At 44.2% G+C, this 19,436-nt stretch overlaps 1 protein-coding gene across 4 annotated transcripts in view; it reads right to left on the reverse strand.

Annotated features, from left to right (window-relative positions):
- Positions 1-216: 216 nt before the first annotated feature.
- NAV1 (neuron navigator 1) overlaps positions 217-19,436 on the reverse strand; it is a 205,512-nt gene continuing 186,292 nt past the window's right edge. For all 4 annotated transcript variants that reach the window (XM_077295397.1, XM_077295399.1, XM_077295396.1 and 1 more), the window contains 2 exons: positions 10,999-11,196; positions 217-3,237 (listed from right to left, as the gene is read on the reverse strand). In XM_077295397.1, coding sequence (XP_077151512.1) covers positions 3,142-3,237; positions 10,999-11,196 — 294 coding nt within the window. In that variant the 3' untranslated portion in view covers positions 217-3,141. The remainder of the gene's footprint in view (positions 3,238-10,998; positions 11,197-19,436) is intronic.

Here is a 19,436-nt window from a genome sequence, read left to right on the forward strand (position 1 = left end):
CAAATACTGAACGTGTGAACGTGGCCTTAGGCTAAATTTCCGCAATGAGTATTTGGTGAGTTTTTGATGGTGAAGATTTTCTGCACCTATTATGTATATTAGACACCTTGCGTTTTTTATAACACTGTTTTTACATGCGTCGTTTTTATGTTTTTGACGTTGCAGTTTTTGTCTCTTTTTGGTATTTCATGTTTTAAATAAATTTGCTTTGTTCTTGATACTTCCTGATATTTGGCTTTGACAAACCTTTATTGGTATAGTCATGTGCATATTACATGCGTGTTTAGTGCTTTTCCACAGCGGGTACACACAAAAGACGAGTATAAGTTTTTTATCTGAGGATTTTCTGAATGTAATGTAAGTTTATGTGGAAAATTTGCACCTAAAACTCAGCGTACTCACAGCAGATTTCAAACACGCACCACAGGTCAGTTTATGCTGCGCAAGAAAAAGTACAGTGGGCAATATTAAGTCTTGGCAGCAGAAAGGCTGCATTTAAAAAGCTGTGTTTTGGGGCAGATTACATGTCTAAGGTATATGTTCATAAAATTAGGTTTATTCACCTAAAACACTGCAAAGAAAACCAAAAATGTTATGCTGCATTTTTTGCATTGCTTACTATGGGTGAAAAAACACAGCAAAAATGCTGAAAAAAATGACAGTCCACCGACTTTCAAAAACGCTGAAACCTCACAGCTTTGGCTAGTACTGTAAAACGCAGCTTTTTTTCTGCAGAAAAAGATAGAAAAAAAGGCCACAAAAATGGCAAGTGTGAACATAGACTAACATGCTGCTTTTTTGGCACAGTGAAAATACACAGCATCAAAAACTCATCATGGAAATTTAACCTTTTATATCCAAATACCAAATCAAGCCATAGAAATCTACAGTATATGTATCCAAGCTCGGCATCTCCTCCTTTATCACATGATACCCATAGATATGGAAGCATAGGAGACCTGACAAAGCTACTGTAGATCGTAAAGACACTAAACCCCTAAATCTGCTTGCCTGTATTAAACGACAGAAAACATTAACGTGGAACTGACACTAAAGTGTAACTTAGATTAATTTTAAGTCACTGATGGAGAGTCAGCACTGACAATACATCAAATTAAACAGCACAAAATGCCTCTAAAACTAAGATTGCCAAAAGTTTCACACCTGCAGCAGTTGCACAGAAAATAAACTCATCCAGAATAAAACTATTCTAAAACTTGAATGTTCAGTTCTATTTACTTAGTGACAATATTGTAGGAAAGGGAGAGGGGATCCTATTTCTAAGCACCTACACATTGTAAGATTTATCTTCTCGCTGTTGTACAATTTTACATATATCTCTACCATCAAAACAGCAGTGGTTTAGGATAAGATCTGCCACCTGCAATGATTCTGGGTTCAAAATTCAGATTTATGATAAATGACTGGGAAAGCAAGTCTTTCATAGTTTCCAATCGATGCAGATCTGAGTAAGATACATATATAATGTGAGTTAAGGACCGTGCCAATGTTGGTCCAGAATTTAGCAGATATCCCACATTGCTATTTTCAGCTGTATTCCTAAAACATGAAACAACTTAGCACTGGGTGTGGGGTACATTTCAGTGTGATCGCAATGGCTTTACTCCATACTGACACTAAAGTGGCTACTAATCGATGAAAGGTCCCTTACAATGAACATTTGATATGAACATTTCATTATGTTTCCACCGTAAGGGAACAGACAGACTTCCGTATAACTTGTGCGAGGATCGCATCGCAGTCCACAGACTTGCCCGGAACCTCTCCTGAACTCAGCATGACAGCGTGATGTATTTCTATGCAGCTGTCACGCTAAGACCAGGAGAGCAGACAGCCAGTAACCGAGGATTACGATCCTCGCACGAGTTATACGGCAGTCTGTCTCTGCCCTAATACTGAATTCAGATAACCTTTTCCAGGTTGCAATGATTTAAGGTATTGATCATTTGCTTTAAGTCACTTGGGTGAGGCATGTCAAGCAGAGTTCTGCACAACATGCAGGATTTCAGTAGTTACCAGGTTGGTTATATATATAACAAATTTGCATAATACGAGAATCATGTAATATATATTAAAACTGAAATAAACAAATCATTAAAATTTCTTTCAATATCCATATTTAGTGTCCTGAAATCACAGTTATGTTGTATATCCTTTGTTTAATGTAATGTTTAGTATTTCACGGAAACTTGCCAAGTTGTAGTTTGTTCCACAAGGCTCTTCACTGTGTGATTCTTGGTATTTAGGGGGCCAGAATGAAAGCCAATTTTTCATACTGAAAATTAGAACTATTCTCCTGTAGAATATCTAGCAGTATATAGGACCCAGACATTACATTTGGCATGCTCTTGAGAGAATGCAGGGTAGGAGGATCGCAACTGGCAGCAAGAGAAGAAAGACATAAGAATGGCATGAGGAATATGCTTCACGGAAGAAATTATATTTATGTTCGGTCCACACAGCGCAGTTTGGTGCAGCTTTTGATGTGTTTTGATATAGTGCCCTATTTTATATAGTTTTTCTTCATTTCTTGGTTTCAGAATGAAAAACATCAAACACTGGATCATAACTGGACTGCATGAAAAACAACTTACATTATTAAAGATGAATGCTGACGATCATACGTTCCAATAATATCTGTCAAAGTTTCATCTAGGAAGTACAGTTATACTAATAACAGTCTTGAAACTGAACGAAACGGTTTCCTATTTTCTACTCAAGTATAAAAAAAACAGTAACTACCTCTTTTGTCCTTGGCAAAAGAAGATGCCATCCATGGAGTTATTAATTAATACTTAGTAGTCAGGCTTGGGAATTATGGTTAAGATATAAGAACGAAAAGAAGAAAACACAGCTTCCTCCTAAAACTTGACTTGTTAATTTTCCGTATTAATAATAAAAAAAATAATTTAAAAAATGCTTCAATCTGTAGCAATAATTGATTTCTGAGCCAGGATAGCATAATTATTAGGCAATACAGTTGAAATAAGGTATAAAATGTTGAATACACAGACTAAATCCTACTAATTCAATCCCTCTCCATTTTGCAACTATTGTATTGTATAGAGGATAAGTTTCCCTATTGTGATTTTAGATGCCTTTCAGCAGATATCAGAATCTTCAGATGGTGGAAGATAGATCACTGTCACACATCGTCTCTCTGTCAGGTGATTCAATATAATTGGCTGCTTCTTGAAGTTTTAAAAGCATTGCCATCTGCAAGACAAAAAAGGGAGCAATGTAGTAACTGGCATGGGAGTCAAGTACTTTTTTTTTTGCTATTTTTAAGCTACCATCATCTTTGACTAACTATAATAACAAAAGCCCATGAAATAATTCCTTGGCAAAATTTCTAGTTAAAGAGAACTTCTAAGAAATAATGAAAACAAGCAACTATAAAGTCATTTACTGTACTCCTCCAATTTTTCAGATGCTACAACATTTGATTTACCTAATATGTCTGCTACCAGTGACATACTGCTGATAGCTGAAGACCACACAGGCACACGTGGCTCCTCAGTTGGGAGGTCCCCAGTGCCCCCTCCTGCTGTCTTGACTTCAACAGTATCTGAATCTTCAGGGCTTAGATACAGGTGAATAAAAAGCTGTATTCAGCTTACTACTCCACTCTTCAGCCTGGGCATCTGAGACTCATTGCAGCAGGCGTGATGAGCTCACTAGACCAAGCCTGCTGTGTGGACCCACCATCTGCATATAGTACAGAATGGATTACCCCTTTGGGGTAACAGGGCTAAGTGAGTAGTTTTTTTTTAAAGCACGCTGCGGTGCTCCATAATGTGTAGGCACAAAATTAGTGCATCATGCTGTGGTGGGGGGGTACACTTGGAGCATCACACTGTTGGTGGAATCACCGAGGGTGCTTTTATAATATGTGTAGGTGGAGGAGCTGTGTGGGCATCATATGGTGTGGGGGCCATTATACTCTGTGAGCAGTTGCTGGGGCCATCATACAATGTGGGGGCCTTCATACTGTGTGTCTGGGGGTCTATGAGCGTTATCATACTGTGTGGTTGGAAACAGTGGAGACATTATATTGCGGGAGGAGCTGTGTGGGCATCAAACTAGGGTATTGACTGTGGGTTCATCATACTGTGTTGGGGCCATCATGTGGGCATCATACTGTGTTGGGGAACACTGTGGGAGGCACTGTGGGAATATCAGAGTGTGGTAACACTGTAGGGCATCCTACTGTGTTGGGGGGCTGCGGGTGCATTATACTGTGTTGTGGGGCTGCGCGTGCATTATACTGCGTTGGGGGGCTGTGGGTGCATTATACTGCGTTGGAGGGAACTGTGGCAGAGGTATCATACGGTGTTTGGGGCAATGTTAACCCCTTCATGACCTTGCCGTTTTTTGCAATTCTGACCAGTGTCCCTTTATGAGGTAATAAATCAGGAACGCTTCAACGGATCCTAGCGATTCTGAGATTGTTTTTTCGTGACATATTGGGCTTCATGTTAGTGGTAAATTTAGGTCGATAATTTCTGAGTTTATTTGTGAAAAAAACGGAAATTTGGCAAAAATTTTGAAAATTTCGCAATTTTCACATTTTGAATTTTTATTCTGTTAAACCAGAGAGTTATGTGACACAAAATAGTTAATAAATAACATTTCCCACATGTCTACTTTACATCAGCACAATTTTGGAAACAAATTTTTTTTTTGCTAGGAAGTTATAAGGGTTAAAATTTGACCAGTGATTTCTCATTTTTACAACAAAATTTACAAAACCATTTTTTTTAGGGATCACCTCACATTTGAAGTCAGTTTGAGGGTTCTATATGGCTGAAAATACCCAAAAGTGACACCATTCTAAAAACTGCACCCCTCAAGGTGCTCAAAACCACATTCAAGAAGTTTATTAACCCTTCAGGTGTTTCACAGCAGCAGAAGCAACATGGAAGTAAAAAATGAACATTTAACTTTTTAGTCACAAAAATGATATTTTAGCGAAAATTTTTTTATTTTCCCAAGGGTAAAAGGAGAAACTGGACCACGGACGTTGTTGTCCAATTTGTCCTGAGTACGCTGATACCTCATATGTGGGGGTAAACCACTGTTTGGGCGCACGGCAGGGCTCGGAAGGGAAGGAGCGCCATTTGACTTTTTCAATGAAAAATTGGCTCCAATCTTTAGCGGACACCATGTCGCGTTTGGAGAGCCCCCGTGTGCCTAAACATTGGAGCTCCCCCACAAGTGACCCCATTTTGGAAACTAGACCCCCCAAGGAACTTATCTAGAAGCATAGTGAGCACTTTAAACCCCCAGGTGCTTCACAAATTGATCCATAAAAATGAAAAAGTACTTTTTTTTCACGAAAAAATTATTTTAGCCTCAATTTTTTCATTTTCACATGGGCAACAGGATAAAATGGATCCTAAATTTTGTTGGGCAATTTCTCCTGAGTACACCAATACCTCACATGTGGGGGTAAACCACTGTTTGGGCACATGGTAAGGCTCGGAAGGGAAGGAGCGCCATTTGACTTTTTGAATGAAAAATTATCTCCATCGTTAGCGGACACCATGTCGCGTTTGGAAAGCCCCTGTGTGCCTAAACATTGGAGCTCCTCCACAAGTGACCCCATTTTGGAAAGTAGACCCCCCAAGGAACTCATCTAGAGGCATAGTGAGCACTTTAAACCCCCAGGTGCTTCACAAATTGATCCGCAAAAATGAAAAAGTACTTTTTTTTCACACAAAATTTCTTTTAGCCTCAATTCTTTCATTTTCACATGGGCAACAGGATAAAATGGATCCTAAAATTTGTTGGGCAATTTCTTCTGAGTATGCCGATACCTCATATGTGGGGGTAAACCACTGTTTGGGTGCACGGCAAGGCTCGGAAGGGGAGGCGTGCCATTTGACTTTTTGAATGGAAAATTAGCTCCAATCGTTAGCGGACACCATGTCGCGTTTGGAGAGCCCCTGTGTGCCTAAACATTGGAGCTCCCCTACAAGTGACCCCATTTTGGAAACTAGACCCCCCAAGGAACTTATCTAGATGCATAGTAAACACTTATAACCCCCAGGTGCTTCACAGAAGTTTATAACGCAGAGCCGTGAAAATAAAAAAATAATTTTTCTTTCCTCAAAAATGATTTTTAGCCCAGAATTTTTTATTTTCCCAAGGGTAATAGGAGAAATTGGACCCCAAATGTTGTTGTCCAGTTTGTCCTGAGTACGATGATACCCCATATGTGGGGGTAAACCACTGTTTGGGCGCACGGCAGGGCTCGGAAGGGAAGGCACGCCATTTGGCTTTTTGAATGGAAAATTAGCTCCAATCATTAGCGGACACCATGTCGCGTTTGGAGAGCCCCTGTGTGCCTAAACATTGGAGCTCCCGCACAAGTGGCCCCATTTTGGAAACTAGACCTCCCAAGGAACTAATCTAGATGTGTGGTGAGCACTTTGAACCCCCAAGTGCTTCACAGAAGTTTATAACGCAGAGCCATGAAAATAAAAAATAATTTTTCTTTTCTCAAAAATGATTTTTTAGCCCACAATTTTTTATTTTCCCAAGGGTAATAGGAGAAATTGGACCCCAAAAATTGTTTTCCAGTTTCTCCTGAGTACGATGATACCCCATATGTGGGGGTAAACCACTGTTTTGGCACACGTCGGGGTTCGGAAGGGAAGTAGTGACGTTTTGAAATGCAGACTTTGATGGAATGCTCTGCGGGCGTCAGGTTGCGTTTGCAGAGCCCCTGATGTGCCTAAACAGTAGGAACTCCCCACAATTGACTCCATTTTGGAAACTAGACCCCCAAGGGAACTTATCTAGATGTGTAGTGAGCACTTTGAACCCCCAAGTGCTTCACAGAAGTTTATAACGCAGAGCCGTGAAAATAAAAAATGTGTTTCCTTTCCTCAAAAATATTTTTTTAGCCCAGAATTTTTTTATTTTTGCAAGAGTAACAGGAGAAATTGGACCCCAAAAGTTGTTGTCCAGTTTCTCCTGAGTACGCTGATACCCCATATGTGGGGGTAAACCACTGTTTTGGCACACGTCGGGGTTCGGAAGGGAAGTAGTGACGTTTTGAAATGCAGACTTTGATGGAATGCTCTGCGGGCATCAGGTTGCGTTTGCAGAGCCCCTGATGTGCCTAAACAGTAGGAACTCCCCACAAGTGACTCCATTTTGGAAACTAGACCCCCAAGGGAACTTATCTAGATGTGTGGTGAGCACTTTGAACCCCCAAGTGCTTCACAGAAGTTTATAACGCAGAGCCGTGAAAATAATAAATGTGTTTCCTTTCCTCAAAAATATTTTTTTAGCCCAGAATTTTTTATTTTTGCAAGAGTAACAGGAGAAATTGGACCCCAAAAGTTGTTGTCCAGTTTCTCCTGAGTACGCTGATACCCCATATGTGGGGGTAAACCACTGTTTGGGTACATTCCGGGGCTCGGAAGGGAAGTAGTGACATTTGAAATGCAGACTTTGATGGAATGGTCTGCGGGCGTCACATTGCATTTGCAGAGCCCCTGATGTGCCTAAACAGTAGAAACACCCCACAAGTGACCCCATTTTGGAAACTAGACCCCCGAAGGAACTTATCTAGATGTGTGGTGAGCACTTTCAACCCCCAAGTGCTTCACAGAAGTTTATAACGCAGAGCCGTGAAAATAAAAAATAATTGTTCTTTCCTCAAAAATTATGTTTTAGCAAGTAATTTTTTATTTTTGCAAGGGTAACAGGAGAAATTGGACCCCAACAGTTGTTGCCCAGTTTGTCCTGAGTACGCTGGTACTCCAAATGTGGGGGTAAACCACTGTTTGGGCGCACGTCGGGGCTTGGAAGGGCGGGAGCACCATTTGACTTTTTGAACGCAAGATTGGCTGGAATCAATGGTGGCGCCATGTTGCGTTTGGAGACCCCTGATGTGCCTAAAACAGTGGAAACCCCTCAATTCTAACTTCAACACTAACCCCAACACACCCCTAATCCTAATCCCAACTGTAGCCATAACCCTAATCACAACCCTAACCCCAACACACCCCTAACCACAACCCTAACCGCAACACAACCGTAACCCTAATTCCAACCCTAATCCTAACCCTAATCCCAACCGTAACCCTAATCCCAACCCTAACCACAACTGTAACCCCAACACACCCCTAACCCTATCCGTAACTCTAACCACAAGCCTATTCTTAACCCTATTTCCAACCCTAGCCCTAATTCCAACCCTAACCCTAAGGGTATGTGCCCACGTTGCGGATTCGTGCGAGATTTTTCCGCACGATTTTTGAAAAATCTGCAGGTAAAAGGCACTGCGTTTTGCCTGCGGATTTACAGCAGATTTCCAGTGTTTTTTTGTGCGGATTTCACCTGCGGATTCCTATTGAGGAACAGGTGTAAACCGCTGCGGAATCCGCACAAAGAATTGACATGCTGCGGAAAATACAATGCAGCGTTTCTGCACGGAATTTTCCGCACCATGGGCACAGCAGATTTGGTTTTCCTTAGGTGTACATGGTACTGTAAACCTGATGGAAAACTGCTTCGAATTCGCAGCGGCCAATCCGCTGCGGATCCGCGGCCAATCCGCTGCCAATCCGCTGCGGATCTGCGGCCAATCCGCTGCCAATCCGCTGCAGATCCGCTGCCAATCCGCTGCAGATCCGCGGCCAATCCGCTGCGGATCCGCTGCGGATCCGCGGCCAATCCGCTGCCAATCCGCTGCAGATCCGCGGCCAATCCGCTGCGGATCCGCTGCGGATCCGCGGCCAATCCGCTGCAGATCCGCGGCCAATCCGCTGCGGATCCGCTGCCGATCCGCTGCGGATCCGCGGCCAATCCGCTGCCAATCCGCTGCAGATCCGCGGCCAATCCGCTGCGGATCCACTGCGGATCCGCGGCCGATCCGCTGCGGATCCGCGACCGATCCGCTGCGGATCCGCGGCCGATCCGCTGCGGATCCGCGGCCGATCCGCTGCGGATCCGCTGCGATCCACGGCCGATCCGCTGCGGATCCGCGGCCGATCCGCTGCGGATCCGCGGCCGATCCGCTCTGTGTGCACATGCCATAACCCTACCCCTAACCCTAACCCTACCCGTAACCCTAACCCTACCCCTAACCCTACCCCTAGTTCTAACCCTAACCCTAGTGGTAAAAGAAAAAAAAATATTTTCTTTATTTTATTATTGTCCCTACCTATGGGGGTGATAAAGGGGGGGGTTTATTTATTATTTTTTTATTTTGATCGCTGTGGTAGAACCTACCACAGCGATCAAAATGTACCTGTAACGAATCTGCCAGCCTGCAGATTCGGCGGGCGTACTGAGCATGCGCCCGCCATTTTCCAAGATGGCGGCGCCCAGCGAGGACACGGCCGGACACCGGGAGGATCGGTAAGTATGAGGGGGTGGTGGGGGGGTGGATCGGAGCACAGGGGGGGGGATCGGAGGACGGGGGGAGCGGACAGGAGCACGGGGGAGCGGACAGGAGCACGGGGGAGCGAACAGGGGGACGGAGGGGGGTACCTGACAGAACGGACGACTGGGGAGGAGATCGGGGGCGGTGGGGGGGGCCAGTACATGATTTCCAGCCATGGCAGATGCTATTGCAGCATCGGCCATGGCTGGATTGCAATATTTCACCATTTTCATAGGTGAAATATTGCAAATTGCTCTGATTGGCTGTTGCACTTTCAACAGCCAATCAGAGCGATCGTAGCCACGTGGGGGCAAAGCCACCCCCCCTAGGCTGAAGTACAACTCCCCCTCTCCCTGCAGATCGGGTAAAATAGGAATTAACCCTTTCACCCGATCTGCAGGGATGCGATCATTCCATGACGCCGCATAGGCGTCATGGGTCGGGAAGGGGTTAAAGGAATCATACTGTATGTATGCTGTGTACTTTGGGGAAATTTGTGTAGGGGAATTAACTGAGGAAGTATCATACTTTGTGTGAGGTGTTTTGTGGGTGCAAATTGTGTTCAGGAATTTACTGTAGAAGTATCAAATTGTGTAAGGGGGCATGGTATTAAACTGGGTGAAGAAAATTAAGGGGCTTCAATGAGGACATTATTTCTTTGTAAGTGCTGCAATACATGTTCCTCTCCGTCTTTAAAACTTGGGAAGTATGTCCGTCTGTGACTGCATCTATGTGCCTTGACCCTGCCTACTTCAACAAATATTTGTTTTCTGGAGGGGTCAGCCCAATTTCCTATGGGAGCTCATCATTTTTATATATTTAACTGGATGCTATTGAACATTCCATGCTACTACTCGCCATTTCCATGTAAAGATAAGACAAATTTGCATAGTTATAGCAATAGTGCCCCCTACAGTCACATTACTGCAAAATATGAAGATTTGCTGGTTAGAGCTTTGAGAGAGCACAGTGCCAAATCTTATGGGTGCTGTAACTGTGCCCATACTTGTCACTAATTGATCAGAAACTTCTGAAGATAATTTCTAAAACAAGAGCACTTACAGTATATGACATCTAGTGTTTTCTTTTGACTACTAAGGTGGGTACACATACCGATTATTGTTACTTTGCAAACATTGGAAAGAAATAATGATAAAAATGTATTCTTATAATATTAAACATTTGGTGAACTGACTTACTTTTTTCAGTACTGTTATGTGTATATGTGACATATGTATATTTACTCCTGATGCATATGCCAAGTGCACCCATATAGACCAAGTACCCCCCATATGCCAAAAGAGTGTTATAGAGTGTTATTTTGACATATGTTCAGAAAGTATATTTGCCATTCCTTTTTTATTGCTGTACTAAAAACCATAGCATCCATTGGCTCCTTTAGTATAGGAGCCAATGGATGAAATATTCAACTGTATGATGTACAGTCATATATTGAAAGCGCACATTCAGTGCACATGGTGGGATACTTTCTCTGTGCATTCATTGAATGTAACGAAATGTGAACAGAGTCGTAAGTGTTAATTTCTAGGTTATAGGCTTTTAATAAAGTATACCAGTGGGTCTGTCTCCAAAGAAGATGGAGGTGATTCCTTCACAAGGTGTTCTCTAGGAGGTGATACTGAGAGACTGGTACCCATACTGGGTGGTGGCAGGTGCAACAACTTTGACTGATCCTGTTGTGCCAAAGGCCAGGGTAGTGAGTCTCTAACCCACTCCACTGGATCCTCCCAGACAGCTTTATGACCATGAACCTATGGTAATAAGGAGAGAAAAAATAAGAATTCACAGAGTTACTTTCTCAGTGACAAATTTTAGCTTTCAGTAATACAATAGAAAATATTTTAACTAAAATAAATCTTGTAAAATCTAATGCTAGACACATAAAATTACCGTATGTACTCGAGTATAAGACGAGATTTTCAGCCCATTTTTTTTGGCTGAAAGTGCCCCTCTCGGCTTATACTCGAGTCACCCCCACCGGTCTGTCTCCCTTCTCCCCTGGTCCGTCTCTCTTCCCCGGGGTGTTTCTTACCCCCTCCTTCACAGCAGCGGCGCAGCAGCGCCATCCTGGCATGTATTGAGTCCCTAAGGTAGCGGCGTGCCGGTAACCTATGGAGCAAGCGGTAGCGGCGGACCAGCACCATCCGGTCATGTGTGGAGTCCTGGAGTTAGCGGCGAGAGTCGTGGAGGCAAGCGGTAGCCGTACAGCAGGTGGAGGTTGCGGGCGGCCTGTATTTTCAGTGCCAGACGCTTCACTTCTGGTGACGTCACGAATATTCATAAGCCATAATAAGCGGGACCAGAAGTGAAGTGTGCGCAGCGAAAATACAGGCTGCCCGCAACCTCCAACTGACGTACGGCGACAGCTTGCCTCCATGACTGATACTGCTGCTCCATACACCGCTACCTCCGGGACTCCATACATGACAGGATGGTGCTGCTCCGCTGCCGCCGATGTGCAGAAGTGGGTAAGAAACACCCTTGAGGGAGACTTGCGGACTGACGGGGAGACTCGCCGCTGCTGTGTAGAAGTGGGTAAGAAACACTCCCGTGGGAGACTTGCGGACCCAGTAGCAGCTGCATCTCCCCCCTCAGCATATACGCGGGTCATTAAGTTTTCCCAGTTTTTGAGGAAAAATTAGGTATATTAGCTTATACTCGGGTCAGCTTATACTTGAGTATATACGGTATTTATTTTGTTTTCCTTGATATTCTAAAATATATAAACATATAATTATATGTCTACGAAGTGATCTGTATATGCATGCAGTTGCCCATCATAACTACACAACTTTATTTGAATATGAACTTTCATCTATAAGTGATAATAATAATTTTTATTTCTATAGCGCCAACATATTCCACAACACTTTACATTTCAGAGCATACCTGTACAGACAATAAAAGACATAACAGAGAAAACACATAATTCAGTGGATACCAAGAGGATTGAGTGCCCTGTTCGCAAGCTTACAATCTATGAGGAAATAGGGGAGACATGGTAAAATGATAAAAAGTGCTTGCACTGTATGGTCCAGCCATTGATAAAATAATTGAGGTATTCACATAATGTTGCATCGTATCGTATTAGCGGAAAAAAGGGTACAGGTAGAGTGATAGACAGAGATAAAAGAGGAGATGTAGCGTGTTGCAGAACTGTGGGGAGCTTTGTGGGTGAGGGTGATAAGATTATATTTCTCTCTATTGACATTCCCACCATCATCATGGGTGACTTCAACATCCCCACTGATACCCCTCAGTCAACAGCCTCCAAACTTCTGTCCCTTACTTCATCTTTTGGACTTACTCAGTGGTCCTCTGCAGCCACCCACACAGACGGACATACCCTAGACCTGGTCTTCACCCGTCTCTGCTCTCTATCTAACTTCACCACCTCCCCTCTCCCTCTATCCGACCACCATCTGCTCACTTTCTCATCCCTGTCCTCCTCACCGGTCACTCATGTCCAGCAACATGCATACCCCCGCAGGAACCTCGCACACCTAGACTCCCACGCGCTCTCTGATTCTATCCTACCGCTCTCTGACTCTATCCTACCACTGGCATCCATAACCTCACTCCACGACACAGACAGTGCCACTGCTTTCTACAATGCCACTCTCGCATCACCTATTGACACGGTCGCCCCTCTCGTTCATGTCAGAGTGTGACGTATCAATAGACAACCCTGGAACAATAACACCACTAAAAAGCTCCGGCAACTGTTAAGGGTTGCAGAGCGGCATTGGAAGAAAACACACTCGCAAGACGACTTCAATGCATTCAAACAGGCAACACTCGCTTTTAAATCTGCTCTCACCTCTGCTAAACAGGCCTACTTCACAACCCTCGTATCTTCCCTATCCTACAACCCCAAACAGTTATTCAAAACCTTTAACTCCCTCCTCCGCCCTCCACTGCCCCCTCCAAACCTCCCTCATCTCTGCTGAGGACTTTGCCACACACTTTAAAAATAAGATCGACCAAACAAGGCAAGTCTTCATTGTTCAACCACCACAACCCCTTTGTATACCAGACCAATGCCCAAACCCCATAACCTCCCTCTCCAAGATCACTGAAGGAGGGCTTAATTGTCTCCTTTCCAAATCGCACCTCGCCACCTGTGCGCTTGACCCCATCCCATCCCACCTCCTCCCCAACCTCACCACCACACTTATCCCATCCCTAACCCACCTCTTCAACCTATCACTAACTTCTGGCACCTTGCCTTCTGCTTTCAAACATACCACAATCACGCCTATCCTTAAAAAGCCAACCCTCGACCCAGCAGCTATGTCCAGCTATCGCCCAATATCGCTGCTTCCATTTGCTTCCAAAATCTTGGAGCAACACGTACACGCTGAACTTTCCTCCCACCTCTCATCTATCTTGCTCTTTGACAATCTACAATCTGGTTTCCGCCCCATCACTCAACTGAGACAGCCCTGACCAAAATCACTAATGACCTACTTAGAGCCAAAGCTAACGGACAATACTCTGTTGACCATTGCCTCCTACTACAGATCCTCTCCTCCTTTGGCATCAAAGACCTCGCCCTATCCTGGATCTCATACCTTTCCAACCGCACATTCAGCATCTCCCACTCCCACACTACCTCCTCATCGCACCCTCTCTCTGTTGGAGTCCCCCAAGGCTCTGTTCTAGGACGCCTACTCTTCTCAATCTATACACTTGGCCTGGGACAACTCATAAAGTCCCATGGATTCCAGTATCACTTTTATGCTGATGACACTCAGATCTACCTTTCTGTCCCAGACGTCACCTCTCTGCTGTCCAGAATCCCGGAGTGTCTATCAGCCATATCCTCCTTCTTCTCCTCTCGCATCCTCAAACTCAATGTGGATAAATCTGAACTCATCATCTTTCCTCCATCTCATAGATCTTCCATACCTGACCTATCTATCGCAATTAACGACATCACGCTTTCCCCCGTGCCGGAAGTCCGCTGCCTCGGAGTAACCATTGTCTCTGACCTGTCCTTCAAACTGCACATTTAAGCTCTTTCCATCTCCTGTCACCTCCAGCTCAAAAATATCTACAGAATCCATCCTTTCCTCAACCGTCAATCTACTAAAATGCTTGTGCATGCCCTCATCATCTCCCGCCTTGACTACTGCAACATCCTTTTCTGTGGCCTCCCTGCTAACACCCTTGCACCTCTCCAGTCCATCCTTACCTCTGCTGCCCAACTAATTCATCTCTTTCCTCTCTGCTCCTCCGCTTCCCTCCTCTGCAAATCTCTTCACTGGGTCCCATTCCCTCAGCGTATCCAGTTCAAATTACTAATACTGACCTACAAAGCCGTCCATAACCTGTCTCCTCCATATATCTCTGAACTAATCTCCCAATATCTTCCCTCACGTAATCTCCGGTCCTCCCAAGACCTCCTTCTCTCCTCCACACTTATCCGCTCCTCACCCAACCGCCTCCAAGACTTCTCCATAATATCCCCATCCTCTGGAATTCTTTGCCCCAACACAACACGTCCGACTATCAACCACATTCGGATCCTTCAGACGGAAGCTGAAAACCCACCTCTTCAGGAAAGCCTACAGCCTGCACTGACCCTGCTGCCTCCTCACCACTACTGAAGCTACCGACTCACCAACACCAGAGCTCCTGCAACCCTCAACCTATTGTCTCCATCACCACCATCCTCTAGAATGTAAGCCTGCAAGGGCAGGGTCCTCGCCTCTCTGTCTCAGTCTGTAATTGTTAGTTTGCTTACTGTAAGTGATATCTGTAATTTGTATGTAACCCCTTCTCATGTACAGCACCATGGAATCAATGGTGCTATATAAATAAATAATAATAATACTGGACTCTGTAACAGATGGGCAACCAATGCAATGACTGTCACAGGGTGGAGGCATCAGTGTAGCGGTTGGAGAGGGATATGATCATGACTGATCATTCAGGATAGATTGGAGAGGGGAGAGTTTAGTAAGAGGGAGACCAATTACTAGAGAGTTGCAACAGTCCAGATGAAAATGAACAAGAGCAACAGTAAAAGTTTTTGCAGAGTCAAGGGTAAGAAAAGGTCGAGCAATCAGATGTAGGGAATGAAGGACAGATCTGAGTCAAATATGACCCAAAGACAAAGATCATGTTGCAAGAGAGTAATGGTAGAACCACACATGGAAATGGCAATATTGGGTTTAAAGGGAACCTGTCACCACATTTTTGGAAGATGGGATAAAAATAGCGTTAAATAGGGGCAGAGGTGGGCGTTACATTAGTGTGTTTGTTATGCGTTTATTACCCACCTAAGTTGCCGAAATACCTTTGCAAAGTCTCCGTTTTCGCCTGTCAATCAGGCTGGTCTGGTCAAAAGGGCGTCTTGTCTTCCCCCAGATTTTGCGTAGTTTTCCGTTGGTGGCGTAGTGGTGTGCGCATGCCCAAGGTCCCGAATCCTCTGCCAGGGGATTTAAAAGAGCGCGCTGTTCGTTATTTCATTGGTGATCGGTGGGGGCGGCCATCTTCCTTTGGCCGCGCGTGCGCAGAAGCGGCGCTCTGCTGGCCGCGGCTTCAGGAAAATGGCCGCGGGATGCCGCGCGTGCGCAGATTGATATCGCGGCGGCCATTTTCCTGAAGCCGCGGCCAGCAGAGCGCCGCTTCTGCGCACGCACGGCCAAAGGAAGATGGCCGCGCCCACCGATCACCAATGAAATAACGAACAGCGCGCTATTTTAAATCCCCTGGCAGAGGATTCGGGACCTTGGGCATGCGCACACCACTACGCCACCAACAGAAAACTACGCAAAATCTGGGGGAAGACAAGACGCCCTTTTGACCAGACCAGCCTGATTGACAGGCGAAAACGGAGACTTTGCAAAGGTATTTCGGCAACTTAGGTGGGTAATAAACGCATAACAAACACACTAATGTAATGCCCACCTCTGCCCCTATTTAACGCTATTTTTATCCCATCTTCCAAAAACGTGGTGACAGGTTCCCTTTAAGAAGGTCAGTAGAGGGAGGAAACATAAGGAGTTCAGTTCTTGCTAGTTTAAGATAGAGGGAGGACATGAAGTTAGAGACAGCAGAAAGACAATCAATGGTATTTTGTAGTAATGCAGGGGTGATGTCAGGAGCTATTTTTGATAATTGGGTATCAGCATGTAGATGGTACTGAAAACCAAATCTGTTGATGGTTTGTCCAATAGGGGCAGTATAACAGAACAAGAGGAGAGAACCTAGGACAGCACCCTGGGGAACCCCAATAGTAAGGGGAAGAGGAGCCAGCAAAAGATGCAGTGAAGGAGCAGTCAGAGAACTAGAAGTAGAACCAAGAAAGAGCAGTATCCTTCAGCCCAAAAGAAATAAGCACAAATCGGACCTCAAAGTATCAGAAAATACCAAATTTTATTAAGAAAAAAGAATTGCCAAAAGACAACAATGATGGTGACATATACCAGTATAAAAATGGCACCATAGACCTGAGGCACGTGTAAATACCGATATCCCTCTTGCCACACATATAAGTATTCATACACTAACAGCTTATTATGCCCAGTGGCATGTTCAATATAAAGTCCTGTCTCTAGTGTGGCAGTAAAATACATATAGCAATAACACACTACATTACCTCAGATCTAATGGTGCCAGATCCCCTACGCGCGTTTCGGCAGCGTCAGCCTTCTTCCGGGGGAGTGGCATCATTAGATCTCTAACCAAGTTAAATAGTACTCCAATCCAATCATATTAAATCAAAATGCTTAACGTCATGAAGCCACCTCCTAGTTGTGGCGCATGCTCCGACCGCCGCCACGAGACCCGAGTCCCTCACGGCGTCATCAGGTAACCACGCCCACATGAAAGCCCGCCCAGGCAGTCACGTGAGTGCAGGACCCGATAGAGACGCCAGTGAACGACGCACGGCCAGGTAACGAGGGGCGCGCACGCGCACAAAGGCGGCCGCATACGAAGCAAAGCGGCCATACCAAAACCAGATACTAGCGTTCAATTCTGATCCTACCCGAGCGTCCAACATGAATACCGGACAACATGGATCCCATATACTCCAAAGGTGTAATTATATATACAAAAAGTGTTATAGAAGATCCAGCAATGGACGAACATAGTGCATGATAAATGCATGTGGGACACACATAGAAAATGTGAAAAAATTATTATAATGTGCAACCCATAGTAAAATATTAAAAAAGCCAACATCCAATCAAGATAATGGCCTCAAATACATCCCTATAGGTATCATAATAAATAGATATACTGTATATAAATATGCTGTTAATAAAGTGCAGACCACCTGAACCAGCAGGCATACTAAAAAGTAATAATAAACAAATATTATATACACATTAAATAAAAAACATAATCTCAAGATGTACACATATATACAAACAGTGCATATTTATTTAAAATAGATGCAATGTGAAAATTCTTCCATTTTCATCCACGTGCGCGCCCCTCGTTACCTGGCCGTGCGTCATTCACTGGCGTCTCTATCGGGTCCTGCACTCACGTGACTGCCTGGGCGGGCTTTCATGTGGGCGTGGTTACCTGATGACGCCGTGAGGGACTCGGGTCTCGTGGCGGCGGTCGGAGCATGCGCCACAACTAGGAGGTGGCTTCATGACGTTAAGCATTTTGATTTAATATGATTGGATTGGAGTACTATTTAACTTGGTTAGAGATCTAATGATGCCACTCCCCCGGAAGAAGGCTGACGCTGCCGAAACGCGCGTAGGGGATCTGGCACCATTAGATCTGAGGTAATGTAGTGTGTTATTGCTATATGTATTTTACTGCCACACTAGAGACAGGACTTTATATTGAACATGCCACTGGGCATAATAAGCTGTTAGTGTATGAATACTTATATGTGTGGCAAGAGGGATATCGGTATTTACACGTGCCTCAGGTCTATGGTGCCATTTTTATACTGGTATATGTCACCATCATTGTTGTCTTTTGGCAATTCTTTTTTCTTAATAAAATTTGGTATTTTCTGATACTTTGAGGTCCGATTTGTGCTTATTTCATTTAGGTTTACATATTTATTTGTACGGGACCGTTATGGTTGTAACATCTCCTGACGGACACAGGGTTTAATGTTTCTATTGAACCTGTGTGTTTGTTTGTCTTATTGGTTAATATACCCAAAAGAATGGAGTATAGTGAGAAGGAGCTGGTGATCCACAGTGTCAAATGCTACAGAGAGATCCAGGAGAATCCAAGGGGGGTACTGACCATTAGATTCAGCAGTTAGTAGATCCTTAGAGAATTTAGTAAGGGCAGTTTCAGTAGAGTGTAAGGAGCGAAAACCAGATTGTAAAGGGTCAAGAAGAGCATTATCTAAGAGATCGCAGATTAGACAGGGGTGGACCAAAGGTTCTAGAAGTTTAGAAATGAAGGGGAGATAAGAGACAGTCCTATGGATAGAAACACAGTTCTGGTCCTGGGATGCTTTTTAAAGTAATGGGTATATGTTTGAAAAAGGAGAGAAAGATACTAGATGAGAGATGTTACATAATTTAGTTTGGTGACAGCTTGGGAAAGGGACTGGAGGAGATGTGAAGGAATAGAGTCACTACTGCAGGTAGTAGTGATTGTGTTAGCTAACAGTTTATTTCTAGAAAATATACAAAGTATAATAACAGGGCTGCCATCAGGGCAGTTCAACTAAGGCAGCTCTATGGTGCCTGGCTCCACTCAGTAGAACATGGGACCCTGGAGAATGCATGTCATTTAAATGCCACTGTCAGTGATTTACAGTGGCATCTAAACGGTTAAACTCCAGCGATGGTAGTAAGCTCTCATTGTTGTAAACTGTCAGATGTTATGTAACACAGCCAGTATATGGCAGGTAAGGTGCTAGCTCAGTTCTTGAGCCTTACCATACATGGGGCTCCAACATAGGATGTATGAAAATGACAGTTTTTTTTCATCTTGTCTTAATATACTGTATACTGTATATATTATGGAGGAGGAGGCAGAGATTGGAGCA

The sequence above is a fragment of the Ranitomeya variabilis genome, chromosome 3 (genome assembly GCF_051348905.1).
Source record: "Ranitomeya variabilis isolate aRanVar5 chromosome 3, aRanVar5.hap1, whole genome shotgun sequence".
NCBI classification, from domain to species: domain Eukaryota; kingdom Metazoa; phylum Chordata; class Amphibia; order Anura; family Dendrobatidae; genus Ranitomeya; species Ranitomeya variabilis.